This window comes from Hippocampus comes, unplaced genomic scaffold (assembly GCF_001891065.2).
Source record: "Hippocampus comes isolate QL1 unplaced genomic scaffold, H_comes_QL1_v1.1 scaffold74, whole genome shotgun sequence".
NCBI classification, from domain to species: Eukaryota; Metazoa; Chordata; class Actinopteri; order Syngnathiformes; family Syngnathidae; genus Hippocampus; species Hippocampus comes.
Window position 1 is genome coordinate 372,592 of NW_017804812.1, and position 13,393 is coordinate 385,984.

Genomic DNA, 13,393 nt, shown 5'->3' on the forward strand with positions numbered 1-13,393 from the left:
TCGTTCACATCTTACTCGAGGCGTCCATGTTGGACCCAATTTCCTAGTGGCAAAGTCAAATGAAAATGCATGTAAATTAAGAGGGCCAAGTAATTTGACTCTTAATTGAGCCCGGAAGGTTGGAATTCAAAACATGTTTTTTTTTTGTTTTTTTAAAATAAAATAGTAAATCTTTAAAATATTTTACGACATAATTAAATTACATTCTACAGTTCTTCTACTACTTATTACTGCTAATAAGAAGAAGAATAATTATATATTATAATACTAATAATAATATTAATAATAAGAATAATTGGATTAATTCTGGTGAGTCTGAACCTTCACGGCTATTCCGCGGACTATTAAGAAAGGAACACCGTTACCATAGAAACACAAACAAACACTCCCGGAAGTGCAGTCGTATTTGGCAGCTGGTTTGTTTTATAGTTTTCCTTCTTTACATTTTAATACTTCAACGAATTTCCTACGCGTGGACAGTATACAGCGTAGCAAGTTGTTTTCAGTATAAAATATGCTTGTGGGGTAATTTTTTTTGTGTTTTAATATATCGCTACGACCGAATTCACAGAGTTACCGTAAACAAACCAATGGTGGCATAGTTACACGAGCCTGCTATCAAAGTTTACTTTCTTTTTTGGTCCGATGACGAACAACTGACCTCTTGACATTGAATAACTTTTTGTTTCATTAACTACATGTCCACACGTTTTTTTTTACCTGTTTCCTGAAATAATCAATATATATTACGTGCCAAGAAACAAGTACCGTTCCTCTGTAATGACGTCATATTATAGATTAAGCAGGGGCAGGAAAGACGTTTGTGTCAGTGTCATCGTAAATTACAAGTGCAATTCCTCTACCCGCACAAATTACAAGTGCAATTCCTCTACCCGCACAGAGTCAAAACATGGATTCCGAGTTTGTCAAGACGCATCTGGGTTCATGCCTGGCAGAGGGCCTTGCTGAAGTGGTAGAGCAGCGTCCCATGGACCCCATACAGTTTTTGGCTCACTGGCTGTATAAATACAACTCCAACGTTGAATATGAGGCAAAGGTAAATAATAACGATGGTAATAAAATGCTACTGTTTGTTTTGCCAGTAGATGACGCTGTTGTCCAATATGCCGTGCAACCGAAACGGTAGATTTTTTTATTCTAAAATACCACTCACCAAAACTTTCTGAACCTGGATTTACCAGCTCTGTGTTTGATCTGTAGTCGCCGGAATTCTGATGCCAGGAATCCTGATTTTTACAGAAACAGGCCCGGTTGGCACTCGTGGAGAAGGAACGGGCCAAAGCCAGAGAGAAGGAAGCTCCGAACGAGGCGGCTGGAAAAGTACTTGCCTTTTGTTTTATTTTTGTGCTTTGCCGTTTTGTGTGGTCGCGCCCCAGAGGTCAGTCGTCAGGTAGAAGGCAGTGAGTTCAGCCAACAGTTGGGAGGAAAGTGAGGTGAAGAGCAGGAAAGGTGAAGGCAGAGAATTAGAAAGATTGCTGTCAGTCTGAAGGGTATTTGACACTCAGCACCTTAACAGCTCTCTGAAACGGAGCCTGCAGGACGAGACGATTGTGTGGGAGCCACAGTCGCAACTACAAATCAGACTGTGAGGGACCCCACTGAGCCAGAAACCCAACAGGCCACTGACCAGCACCAAAGTGGACCTCTGGAGAATGAGCAGGAGGTGAAAAAAAAAACAAAACCACGAAAGCATGTCTGGTGGTGGTGGCGGTGTCTCTATGATGGCTTTTTTGGTGTGGTGGTCCTGCTGCATGTGCATGCAATGTGTCCAGTCTGTTGGCTTAGGACCACAGGGTCGAAGTTAGTTGTGTGCGTGGGGCAAGACATTACCAAGTGGTCGCGTTCTCTCCCGAATGACCCACAGAAGTTCGGTCCAGCTGCAACCGCTGAGCCGGTCCAGACTGAAGGCGCCAATTCCAGCCAGGTGGACCAACATTGGGAGCTACCAGGCCAAACGAGCCTTCTTCAACCTGAAAGCCAACACACAGAGAAGGTGAAGGAATTGTCATCTCTTTAAGAGCAGTCTTATTCAGTTGAGTGGAGAGTCCAGCTGGGAACAGAATCGGAACCATGGTGCAGGTTGAGAGGAAGAAACCCACATGGGAGAAGTTAGGCCAAGTGTTTTTTTTGGTGCTTATGTCTTAACTCACACAATTCTCCTGACACCCTTTCACCAGAAGCATGAGCACGCCGAGTCCTCCCAGACTGAGTCGACATTGGAGGAGTCCTCTCCACCTGAGGCCTCCCAGGTTGAAACCACACCAACTGGGACCTCCCGTGCAGAGTCTTCACAGATGGAGTCCAAAGCTGAGCTGGTGGAGTCCTCGCAGCTTGATACCACCACCCAGGCAGAGTCTGACGAACCCATGCAGGGTGAGACCAAACAGGCAGAGTCCTCTCAAGGTGACGGCTCCAATGTCCCGGCCATGCTGGCCAAGTCCTCTCTGGCTGAGGCCTCCCGTGTGGATTCCGCACATGTTGAGAGCTCCCAGGCAGACTATGTGCAGTTGGGGTCCACGCTAGAGGAGTCTGTGCAGGCCAAGTCTATGAAGGCTGAATCCTCTGAAGTTGAGGTCCCCCACTTAGACTCAGCACAAGCTGAGACCTCCCAGGTTGAATCTGCACAAGCGCAGTCCACACTGGTGGAGTCCACACAGCCCGAGGCCTTTCATGCTGAGGCTGACCAGGTTGAATTCACACAACTTCAGACCTCCCAGGAGCAATCTGGGCAGGCAGAGTCCATTCCGATGAAGTCTGCTCAGCCCAACACCTCCATTTCTGAGTCTGGGCAGGAGTCCTCCTCCCAGGCTGAGTCTGTGCAGGCGGAATCCACACTGGTGGAGTCTACGCAGGCCGAGACCTACCAGGCCAAGGCCTCCCACATCGAATTTGCACAAAATGAGACCTCCTTGTCCCAGTCTGCACAGGTTCAATCTCCAATGGCGGAGACCGCCATGTCCGAGTCCACTCAAGATGAGCTCGCTCACATTGGATCCACACACTCTGCATCTGCACCGGTGGAATCATTCATGATGGAGTCTACACAGGTCCAGGCTGCACTTTTGGAGTCCACACAGACTGACTCCTCTCAAAGTGAGGCCTTTCACCTCAAAGCCACACAAGATGAGTCTGCCAAGGTCGAATCTGTGCAGGAGGAGTCTATGCTTGAGGAGCCTGTGCAGGCTGAGGCATCCCAGGTTGAACCAACGCAAGGTGAGAACTCAGACGAGTCTGAACAGGAGGAGGAGTCGATGCCAAACGTTCAGTCCGAGACCTCCCAGCCTAGATCTGCACAGGCTGAGTCCTCTAAGGCAGAGTCTGTGCAACCCGAGTCGTCCCGGGGCGAGTCCGACCAAGTGCTGCCGGTTGAAAAGCAGTTGGCAAAAACTGAAGAGGAGATACACGAATCAAGTCCAGGTCCTGTTATTCAAGACGAGGAAGAGGTTTGTGAGCCTGCCTGGGTCAGCCGTCTTTATTGTTACGCATTATGGTAACACCACAGGTCAACTCAGTACCTGTAGAAAAATGAAAATAATAAAAATCATCAAATCTATGTGTGTGTTCCTCATGAATGTTAGGGATGTATTTTTTTATAGTAAATGTATTATACTAAATATTTGTGATCATTTGTGACATTCATCCCTTGAATGGTGATTTAACATTTATGTGGCTTTGCAGGGAACAGAACAAGATGGAAAATGACCACATCGCTGCTTGGTGGTCCACTGATGAGCCTTTATGTTTGAATATCCTACGTTCATCATTGCATGTGTGCCTCAATCAAGATGTCCTCAATATGCAGTAATTCAAATAAACATGATGTGCTTGTAAGAACAAAGTGTGCCAATTTACTGTTTACGTTCAACCACCTTTGAGGCCAAAAATATGAACGAATAAAACACCTTTTTTTCATAAATCACTTCGGACTTGCTCAAACTATTATCAAACACAACTGAAATCACTTAACTTCGGACTTGCTCAAACTATTATCAAACACAACTACGTTTTTTTACGATGGGAAAACGTTTGAATCTAATAAGAGCAGTTTGAACAAATTTGAAGAGGGCAAAAAGGTTTAAATGGAGACTACATAGTCGACAAGCAACGGACCAAAATGCTGATTTTTTTTTTTGCACTACTCCAGTGGACGCTGGTAACTTCTGAAACAGAAAAGGGGGGAGAACGGAGGTGCCTTTGCACAATGGCCGCTTTATGACGTCAGAGACCTGTCACGGCTGGGTTCGATCAAAACAAAACTTGTGACGTGCGCGCACCCGAGGGCGTCGCGGTTACACGCGCGCGGCGTCAGCAAGGACGCGGCGGACGAGTGTGGACGTCAGACGAGGTAAAGGGAGCGCAAGAGGAACAAGTCGGGGAGTCCGAGGTGCAGCGGAATGGCTCTCCTGATTCAAGCCGCAGCGGCCGCGGGTGGCCTAGTGGCCCGAGTTCTCAATTTGGTGACGGATATGTTCCTCACGGCGCCGCTGAAGGCTAGCATCCAGCATCTCGAAGAAGCTGAGCTCACGACTTTGACTGCGGGTGAGCGTGTTAAAAAAAAAGCCTTTGTGGAGCTTGCACTGTTGCTGCTTGCTAACCCTTCACCTCCTTCCTTCACTTGTAATCCTTTATGTGACTCCTTCACCCACTTCCATCAGGTTGTACTTTTACTCCTACCATTTTACTTACACTTACCCACCCTTGCCTTAGTTGATTCACCTACTTTCTTGACTATGCCCTTTCACCCTCTTTCAAAAATGTCAACCCTGACATCCTTCCCATATGCACTTTCTCCACACATTTTCTACTTCACCACGTTGCCCTCCATTTACATCTCCTTTGAGATTCTATCGCCTTCCACCTTCACTTTCCTTCGGTTGTGACCTCTTTTACAGTCATGTCTTCACCCCCTGCTTTAACTAATCTTTCTCTTCCCTTCATTTTCAGAGAAGACAAAGTTTAAGGCCAAGTCTCTGTGGGAGCAAAGAGGTGCCGTCATTATGGCGGTGCGGAGGCCAGGATGATTTCTGTGCAGAGAGGTAACACGTTGTGACGCAATTTAAGGGCACTTAGCATGATGGGAGCGTTAACTAAATGAGCAGGTCACACCGTCATCCAGGAGGCTGCAGAGCTGTCCTCTCTGAAGCCCCAGCTGGACCAGCTCGGGGTACCCATGTACGCCGTGGTCAAGGAGAACATCGGCAACGAGGTTCAGAACTTCCGGTCGTACTTCAACGGGGAGATCTTCTTGGATGAAAGGGTCTTTTTGAAAGAAACTCTCAAGTCCTTCTCTGTGGTTTGTCTTGTGTTCCCTCGTGAGGGGGAGGATGTTTTCTCACACCGAGTTTCTGTTCACCGCAGAAGCGCTTCTTCGGGCCTCGCGAGCGACGATTGGGCCTCTTGGCGTTTCTTCGTGCGGGGGTGTGGATGAACGGTCTCAGGGCCTTCGGAAAGGGCTTCAAGGGAAATGTCTTGGGAGAGGGCTTTGTGCTGGGTGGTGTTTTTGTTCTCGGGCGTGAGCAGCAGGTAGAACTGACACAATTCAGTCCGTGTGTAATTAAGTCAGGAACTACCCATGATTCTTTTTTTTTTTTTCTCCAGGGAATTCTGTTGGAACACCGAGAAATTGAGTTTGGCGATAAGGTCAACATTGAAGATGTGATCCAAGCAGTCGGGAGAATACCACAGGAGCTTGTGCCCATGGAGAATAATGTCACAGAGTAACCCAAGTTGCATGCATAGTTGACTTGTGTAGTGAAAGCCTCCCAGTCTGTTCATGATGGTCTGTTATCAAACTCTACGGAGCAAACAGACTTGATGTTTTAAAGAATGGGCTTCCTTTTATTACCCAATAAAATATGTCATGGCACTCAAGAGCTTGCTGTTGTTCATATTGTACCAAAACCATATTACAGCCTTCTCAGATCCTCCTCATCATTGCACTTGTCTGTTCGATCTGCCAATCTAATGATAACAGGGAGCAGAGCATTCAGCCGATCAGCTTTTTGACTTTGGACACTTCACATTGTTTATTTATCTTATTTTAAGTCAGAACTGAAAACATCTGTTTAAAGCTTATTAATTGTCACTAAACCAATTTCTGTAATTGCAATCCATCTTAATTCATTTTAACTGCTCCGGTAAGCCTTTGTGTATGATCACAGTAAATTTCAAACATACTATATCATGCAAAACTTATTATTCAAAAGAAATATTCCTAATTGTATGCTTCACTAAAAAGTTTGCCCTGCACACGTGCTCTTCAGCACTACATACAGTATTTATATATTTTAATTTTGTGAAAATATTTACATTTGTTATAAGTGGGGGAGGTTGACCTTTGGGGGGATTTTTCTCCCGTGTTTTTTTTGTAGAGATTTTTGGAGGCGTTTTATTATTTACAACGCATTTCACTGGGTGTCAATTATAGGCGGATTTTCGTGAGTCGTGGGGGGTCCTAGTGGTCGTCTACTCGAATTTATACCGAAATAGGGTTTTAGCTTCATGAAAGTTTAATTGTATAAAACAATATATAAACTAAGCATCATTATAAAGCTCTTGTACTTTGGGTAATTAAACTTGGATAGTGTATTCAGTGGAATGAAGTGACTGCGTGTGTTTAGTTTACCGTACCGTCCAATCAGATTCTCTCCGGCCTGTCTCGTCCAACCAATCAGCGTGCAGCAGGGGCAGGCCTTTTGTAGAATCCGTCCAGGTTCGACAGACCAGCCTTTGCTCAAAATGGATCCCCACGGGCCGAACGACTTGAATTAGTCTGGATAATTTCAACTAAAACAAGGTACAACAAGAATACTTTGAGTGTAGCAAGAATATTTGCACGATTGTTCCTACGCTTTTCACAAGAACTGATGGAAAAGCGAGCTTGATGCCTTCGTTTGAATAATGCTCGGTAAGTTTTTATTTTAATGGCATTTCTGTATTAAAACTCTGTCTGGATATCGGCGAAGTGGTTCGAGCGGGTATGAAGTTACGATCGACGCATTTGTGTGTGTGTAGTTTTTGGTACGTATTTCACGGCATCGCTGAGGCTTGACGTTGTCGCTGTCCACGGTTCTGGGGAAGCCCTGGTATGACGTCACGGGAGTTTTAAGTTAGTAGTATGTAACCATAGCAGCGCATCACGTGATCTCCTGACCTCCCAGATAGAAGATAATCCCACACTTTAGAGTACTGCAGTAAAACGCCAAAAGTACTCACAACCATGTGCTTAGATAAAATTACAGATGTGTTTAAAAAAGCTGGTAAAAAAGTCCTTATTCAATACCTGTACTTAAGTAAAGTCTCAAGAAAAAAAACATACACTGAACTCTTGATTGGAAAAAAAAGATGCCTATTTTTTTGCCTATAAGTAAGAAGCAGTAAAGTACCAACAGTTATAAAAACTTGAGTAAAAATTAAAACCCATGTCTCCAAATACAGTAATAGTATTCCTACTTGATTTGGTATTCGCCAGGAAGCTGAGAGATGAATCATGGGAAAGAATAGCCGGACATGTGACTGCAGGAAACCAAAACGTCAGCTGCTATGTCACAAACGTAAGTACTGACCTTCTGTAACCACCAATGTAGTTGTGTCGATGTTAGAACACTGTGCAACAAATATGGTCTTGATCCAGTATGGCGGCTTTTCTTCTGGCTCTGTGCCACTGCAGACACATCTGAACGGGGACGGCACCGGGAGGGTCCATGGCTCATTCGTCAGACCCCTCGTGCAGAGAGAAGGCCCCCGGCACACAGGGGAAGCCGCACTCGGCCGCACGCAACATTGTACGCAAGAAGGAGCAGCAGCGGCGCCGCCGAGGAATCCGATCTTCCTCACCCATGGGCCGCGTCATCCTCATCAACTCGCCGGTGGACGGTAAGAGAGAAAATATCAACAGTTTTCAAAGAGGGCAATGCTGTTGTTGATCAATGTTTGAAAAATTATGTATTCTATTCAACTGAAGACAAAATGGCCGTCACTGTTGACATGTATGCGTCCGTTGGACTGTACTTTATCAGGCGGCGATGACAGCGAGGACCTTCACACCATCACGGTGGACAAAAGCAAGGACGGCAAACTGGGCTTCAGCGTGCGTGGCGGCTGCGAGCACGGCCTGAGCATCTTTGTCAGCAAGGTGGAGGACGCCAGCACGGCAGGTGGGATGCCACGACGTCTTCAGGTAACCTTGGCGGGGCGGGGCAAGGAGTTTTGACCCAAGAGTGTTTCTTGTCGTTGTGCACAGAGGAGGCCGGCCTGCTGGTGGGTGACAAGCTGGTGGAAGTGAACGGCGTCAGCCTGGAAAGCATCACCATGAGCAGCGCCGTAAAGGTCCTGACGGGCAACAACAGGCTTAGGATGGTGGTGAGGCGTGTGGGCAAAGTGCCCGGGATACGCTACTCTAAAGAGAAGACCACCTGGTGAGTAACGAGCTAGGGAGAATTACTTCGCGACTGGATTTATGATTAAAAAAGTCTCCATATGATATATATTTTTAAATTTTAAATAAAAACATTTCCACCATTAGTCTTAATCATTCAATTTGTATACCATGAAAACCTGGCCTTTGAACAGGGGTGTGTAGACTTTTTAGATTCGGCGAACGTACAGAGTCTGCTTGTGAGGAAACAGCACCATTTGCTGGCGTTTTGATGATGAAAATCGATCCTGTGGTGCTTTTCCAGGGTGGACCTGATACACAGGCGCATGGTGGTGGAGGAAAGCGGACGGACGCCATCAGATGCCAGCGCGGGTAGCGCCCTTCGCAGGATCGTCCACATGTACACCACCTCCGACGACTACTGCCTGGGTTTCAACATCCGTGGCGGGAAGGAGTTTGGTTTGGGGATTTATGTCTCCAAGTAGGTACCCTTCTCAAAACTTTCTACAAACACATCCCTTCTTCACATACCGCTGACTCCTGATGTCTCAGGCTGGACCCCGGTGGCCTGGCCGAGCAGAACGGGATCAAGATGGGTGACCAGATCCTTGCCGCCAATGGTGTGAGCTTCGAGGACATTAGCCACAGCAACGCCGTGGAGGTTCTGAAGAGCCACACGCACGTCATGCTGACCATTAAGGTGAGGGCAAAACTGAGGCGACGCTTCGTTCAGGTACGGCTGCACAATCTAACGAAGTTGAAGAGGAGAGCTGTTTGAAAAAAAAAAAAAAAATCTGCTTTCTTAAAGATGACAAAAAAAAGCAGGCATGTTAGTTGTTAAAGACTTATGTGTATTTTGCTTTTACAAAAAGTTGTGTATTGCTACCTCGAGACAGGAGTTTAATTTGTTCTCAAGCCCGGAACTCAAAATCATCAACTGTAGCTGAGGCATAAATTAAAGCTACTGTGTGTGTGTGTGTGTGTGTGTCTGTGAGAGAGAGTGAGACAGCTGGCACACAGTCTTAATATTCCTCCTCACTTACCCAAGCTTAGGTTTCGCTGTGTTGAAGAAAATACCCGGGAGCGGTGTGCATTATTCAACAGACAGTGAGGATCGGTTGCAGACGAAAGTGCGACGTCTTGCCTCATGTGCTCCTCCTGATTAAATATAGTCAAAATGCCATCAAAGTTTAATCTGATTCATTTACATATTTCCCCCCCCCGCACCAGGAGGCTGGCCGCTATCCTGCTTACAAGGAGATGGTGGCAGAGTACCGATGGCTCAACAAGTGTATGTATGCCCGTGTTGTCCTCATAGACTATTTCTATTTTATAATTCGACTTTTAGACATTTTTCATGTTAATACAAACAAGCAAACACAAACAAAAAACTTTCGAACGATTCATTCAAGTTTAAAATGTCTTTTCTTGGTCTCAATTCAGTTCACCATGCTTGTGAAATATGAACACTGATTGGTGCGGGTTGACTTGTATCTTACAGTGTCACTCTATTGGCTCAAAAGCAGGCCAGACCGAGAATTGGATCCTCACTCGAGTTGATTTCTCTCACAGTGGCTAACAGGGGTCAGAAATCTTCTTCGCTGGGCTCAGAGTCCAATTCATCAGCATCCTCACTGTCCTCAGAGACGCCGGTCAGTTCCCTGAGCGGCCTGTCCCAAGTCATGTTCCCGCCCAGTCTGCCATTTGTCTCCGACATGGTGGATGTGTGCATCTCCACCGAGGACCAGAGGTGGGGTGGAGGCGCCTTTTTTTTGGGCTTCTCATTCATGTCTCACGATAGCGCTTGTTTTTTTAACGTGGTAGATTTGAGTTGGAGCGCAGCGAGGCCGCCATCCAGACAGACACGACGCGCAGCCTAGGGGCCACCACACTGCTGCGGGACACCGCCATCCGTCAGGAGGAGGACAGAGATGAGGGCGGTCTCAAGAAGGAGTCCCGCAAGACGGCGGTGCTGCTGGCCCTCAGCAGACCCAGCCGACCCATCAGCCGCTCGCAGAGCCAGGTCACTATAGCAGGTGTGTCTCGCACAAAAGACTATCTTTTTTTTGGGTGTGCGCACGTTGACAAAAATGCGTGCACCTCCCCACGTAGAGATCAGCCAAAAGAAAGCCAAGAAGCAGAAAGGAGGAAAAACCTCCGGGGAGAAGAGTGCACTGCAACGCTCCAAGACATTGGTCAACTTGCTGTTTGGGGGCGCACGCAAGAGGGACGGCTCTAGGGGGCGCTCCAAGTCATTGTCCACTGACAAAGAAGGTAGCCCCCCCCACACCTGAACTGACACGCAGTGTTATAAAAGTTAGAGAAAATTTTGAAACCTCTGGCCTGATCCAGGTTTGAGTCCAAGACCTGTAGAGTTTCCAGAGGAGACGCTGCGAGCAGTGGAGGAGCTGGCCCAGCGTCTGTTGACTGAGGAGGAGACGGAAGCGGTCATGAAAGCGTGTCGGACGGTATGGAGCTGACAGCCTTTCTGCGATTTTTTTATCGGTAGCATGAAAAATAAGGAAGACAACGTCACTTGTGCCTCCACGCTCAGTATGTGGAAGAAAGGTGCCTGGAGTCGTTAATACGCCACCTGCTGGCCGTGCTGGACAGGCCTGAAAAACTGCTGCTGCTCAGGGAGGTCAGGTCAGTCATCAGACGAACTAGTCTGAAGTATACTATTTAGCTCGTACAATACACTCTGAGGCCTAATTACTATTGCACAGTAAACAGAGTTCATTGTTTCACTGCAGGATGCTGCTTCCTGCGGCCCACCTCCGTGAATTCAACAGCACTGTCGAAGCGGTGGAGGTGGAGGCGTACGACATCCTCAAGTACCGCTCAGGTGTGCTTAGGCGAAACACACGCACACAGGTAATGTGTTTTACCTCCTGTTTTTTTATGCCCTCCCATAAGTCCGAACGCCGCCTCTTCGCTCTCCCACGTCTGGTCGAGCACCCAAACGCCGCCTCATCACGCCCATCCCAGGTTGGTACCTCGAGTGGGTTCCTGTACAAGAAACTATCAAAACTTTAAAAATGTCATACCCCCGTTTGATGTTTGGTAGAATTGGCACAGAACAGCAACAGATAAAAAAAAAAAAAGTCAGCCTTGACAGAGTATATGAAAATCGATAGCTATGCTCTCGTTTCAGATTTGCGAGGAGGCTTTGAGCTGCACAGTGCAGCCATGGTGGAGAAGCAGAGCCACCTGGTGGACAAGTTGGAAAAGCTCAGCCTGTCGGGGCCTCGAGCATGCAGGCAGAGGCGGCGCCGCCCCACCGCCACCTTCATGCCGTTGCTCGACATCCCTGTCGACGGATACCGGTTCACGGAGGAGCATCAACACATCCCCGCAGGTACCCCGGATCCGAACTGGCTACTCGCCGACTACCCTGACGTAGGAAGCGTCAACCCTGTGCGCTTTGAGGACGTCTCGGGTTCAGCACGTCTGAACGGACGACATTCTCCGCAAGAGCACGAACTCCAAACGGTCAGCATCTCCAAGACCAAGCAGTCGCTAGGTGAGTGCTTGTCTTCAGTTATTTTTTTTGTTTTAACTATTTGCTTAACTTCAAATAGATTTTTAGATCATACAAATACAATTTATACAATACAAATTAATTTGTCACTATTTATATCATCTCTTTATTTTTGAAATCACACGTGGCCCTCGAGAACAAGTTTACCCACCCCCACTCAATCGGGTTTAAGTCTTGAGATTGACCAAATCCAAATGTTTTCAGTTTGTTGCTCATTTTTGCACCGTTATCCATCGACGCTACACTAGAGAACGATAGGAAGGAGATTGACCAAATCCCAATGTTTTCAGTTTGTTGCTCATTTTTGCACCCTGTTATCCATCGACGCTACACTAGAGAACGATAGGAACTCACACTGGACCTCTTTGGTGTCACAGGCATCAGCATATCCGGCGGAATAGAATCCAAGGTCCAGCCGGTTGTGAAGGTGGAGAAGATTTTCCCGGGAGGAGCCGCCTCCACCTGCGATGTGCTCAAGGTAACGGGAGACACACGACGAGTGGTCCAAGCGTCCGACCTTCAAACACTCTCGCCTCGCTCGTCTCTTCCTCCAGGCCGGATTCGAGGTAGTGAGCGTGGATGGCGCGTCGCTGCAAGGCGTCACGCACCAGCACGCCGTCGACCTCATCCGAAAAGCCTTCAGCGACAAGGCCAAAGACCCCATGCTGCTGGTGGTCAAAGTGCCCTGCAAGCCTCCAAACACATCATTAGCACAGCCTAGCGGTCAATGATGGCCAAACACATCCCAATTTAGAAACAAAACCGCAATTGAACGATTCAGTGTGACCTTTAATAAAAACACAATGTACAGCAAGGTGAAAATATACATTTGTACTTCTTAACGTGCTGTGGAAGCCCGACAAACATCCAAAATGAAACAGGCCTTGTGGAAACATTTCTTTGGTCTATTCACAGTGACGAGTGCACTCGGATTCGTTTAGGTCAGAAGATGACAGAGTCATCATTTTTGTTGTTTTCTCTTGGGCCGACGAAAGGAAGTAAAATGGTCACACCTGCTCAAAAGGTTGAGCCATCTGAGAGAAGGTAGTAGTAGGATTTAATTTGAAGATAAATTAAAACCTGTATGTCAATTTGTTAGCATGCTCAAACTTTTAAAATTGTATTTTTTAAAATTGACAATAAACCAATTATTTAATAAAAATAGTTTATGTGCTCTATAATTTTAAATAAAAACATGTAATGTACTAATTGTACTGTATAAACAAATTTTAGTGTGGTTAAGCAATTATTTAATAAAATACAACTTTTGCATTTTACTTGTACTTTTATATAAATTGTTATAATTTATACAACTGTACTGATACGTTTCAGAATTTTTTTAAACAAATTTTAAAATTTTTATAATTGGGCAATTATTTACAGAAATATTTTTGTATTTTTTATTACAATAAATTACTAATCAATTTATTTTAGGACTCCCCAATTAAAATTTT

At 46.3% G+C, this 13,393-nt stretch overlaps 3 protein-coding genes and 1 long non-coding RNA gene across 8 annotated transcripts in view; 3 read left to right on the plus strand and 1 right to left on the minus strand.

Moving 5' to 3' along the window:
- Window positions 1–3,859, plus strand: part of dydc2 (DPY30 domain containing 2) — a 6,077-nt gene extending 2,218 nt beyond the window's left edge. For 2 of the 4 annotated variants that reach the window (XM_019865219.1, XM_019865211.1), the window contains exons 2-7: window positions 902–1,057; window positions 1,261–1,341; window positions 1,538–1,684; window positions 1,886–2,014; window positions 2,199–3,464; window positions 3,700–3,859. In XM_019865219.1, the coding sequence (XP_019720778.1) occupies window positions 911–1,057; window positions 1,261–1,341; window positions 1,538–1,684; window positions 1,886–2,014; window positions 2,199–3,464; window positions 3,700–3,723 (1,794 nt within the window). In that variant the 5' untranslated portion in view covers window positions 902–910 and the 3' untranslated portion in view covers window positions 3,724–3,859. The other 2 variants (XM_019865203.1, XM_019865195.1) reach the window with 2 other exon arrangements.
- On the minus strand, window positions 3,450–7,721 carry LOC109513044 (uncharacterized). The gene is made up of 3 exons (XR_002167645.1): window positions 7,587–7,721; window positions 6,652–6,807; window positions 3,450–3,536 (listed from the first exon to the last, which is right to left on the minus strand). It is a non-coding gene; the product is annotated as an uncharacterized LOC109513044 (long non-coding RNA).
- Window positions 4,303–5,892, plus strand: LOC109513029 (redox-regulatory protein FAM213A-like). Its single transcript, XM_019865232.1, has 5 exons — window positions 4,303–4,560; window positions 4,966–5,057; window positions 5,138–5,278; window positions 5,380–5,544; window positions 5,620–5,892. Exons 1-5 carry the CDS (start codon window positions 4,416–4,418, stop codon window positions 5,740–5,742), a joined length of 666 nt encoding a protein of 221 aa, XP_019720791.1. The 5' UTR covers window positions 4,303–4,415; the 3' UTR covers window positions 5,743–5,892.
- Window positions 6,734–12,996, plus strand: LOC109512993 (PDZ domain-containing protein 7). 2 transcript variants are annotated; one of them, XM_019865177.1, is made up of 19 exons: window positions 6,734–6,817; window positions 6,883–6,928; window positions 7,493–7,574; window positions 7,691–7,896; window positions 8,040–8,177; window positions 8,264–8,438; window positions 8,703–8,879; window positions 8,951–9,098; window positions 9,629–9,689; window positions 9,971–10,148; window positions 10,223–10,434; window positions 10,511–10,672; window positions 10,751–10,866; window positions 10,953–11,044; window positions 11,152–11,243; window positions 11,315–11,386; window positions 11,553–11,921; window positions 12,317–12,417; window positions 12,494–12,996. In XM_019865177.1, exons 4-19 carry the CDS (start codon window positions 7,725–7,727, stop codon window positions 12,668–12,670), a joined length of 2,442 nt encoding a protein of 813 aa, XP_019720736.1. In that variant the 5' UTR covers window positions 6,734–6,817; window positions 6,883–6,928; window positions 7,493–7,574; window positions 7,691–7,724; the 3' UTR covers window positions 12,671–12,996. The 2 variants fall into 2 exon arrangements, with proteins under 2 accessions (XP_019720736.1, XP_019720744.1); XM_019865185.1 differs by lacking the exon at window positions 6,883–6,928 and having other exon boundaries at window positions 6,743–6,817.
- Window positions 12,997–13,393: the final 397 nt, after the last annotated feature.

Coding starts and splice junctions, on each gene's coding strand:
- LOC109512993 (XM_019865177.1), top strand. CDS start 7,725: ATGGCTCATTCGTCAGACCCCTCGTGCAGAGAGAAGGCCCCCGGCACA. Junction 10,673..10,750: donor ATTGTCCACTGACAAAGAAG/GTAGCCCCCCCC, acceptor GGCCTGATCCAG/GTTTGAGTCCAAGACCTGTA. Junction 11,387..11,552: donor CCTCATCACGCCCATCCCAG/GTTGGTACCTCG, acceptor CTCTCGTTTCAG/ATTTGCGAGGAGGCTTTGAG.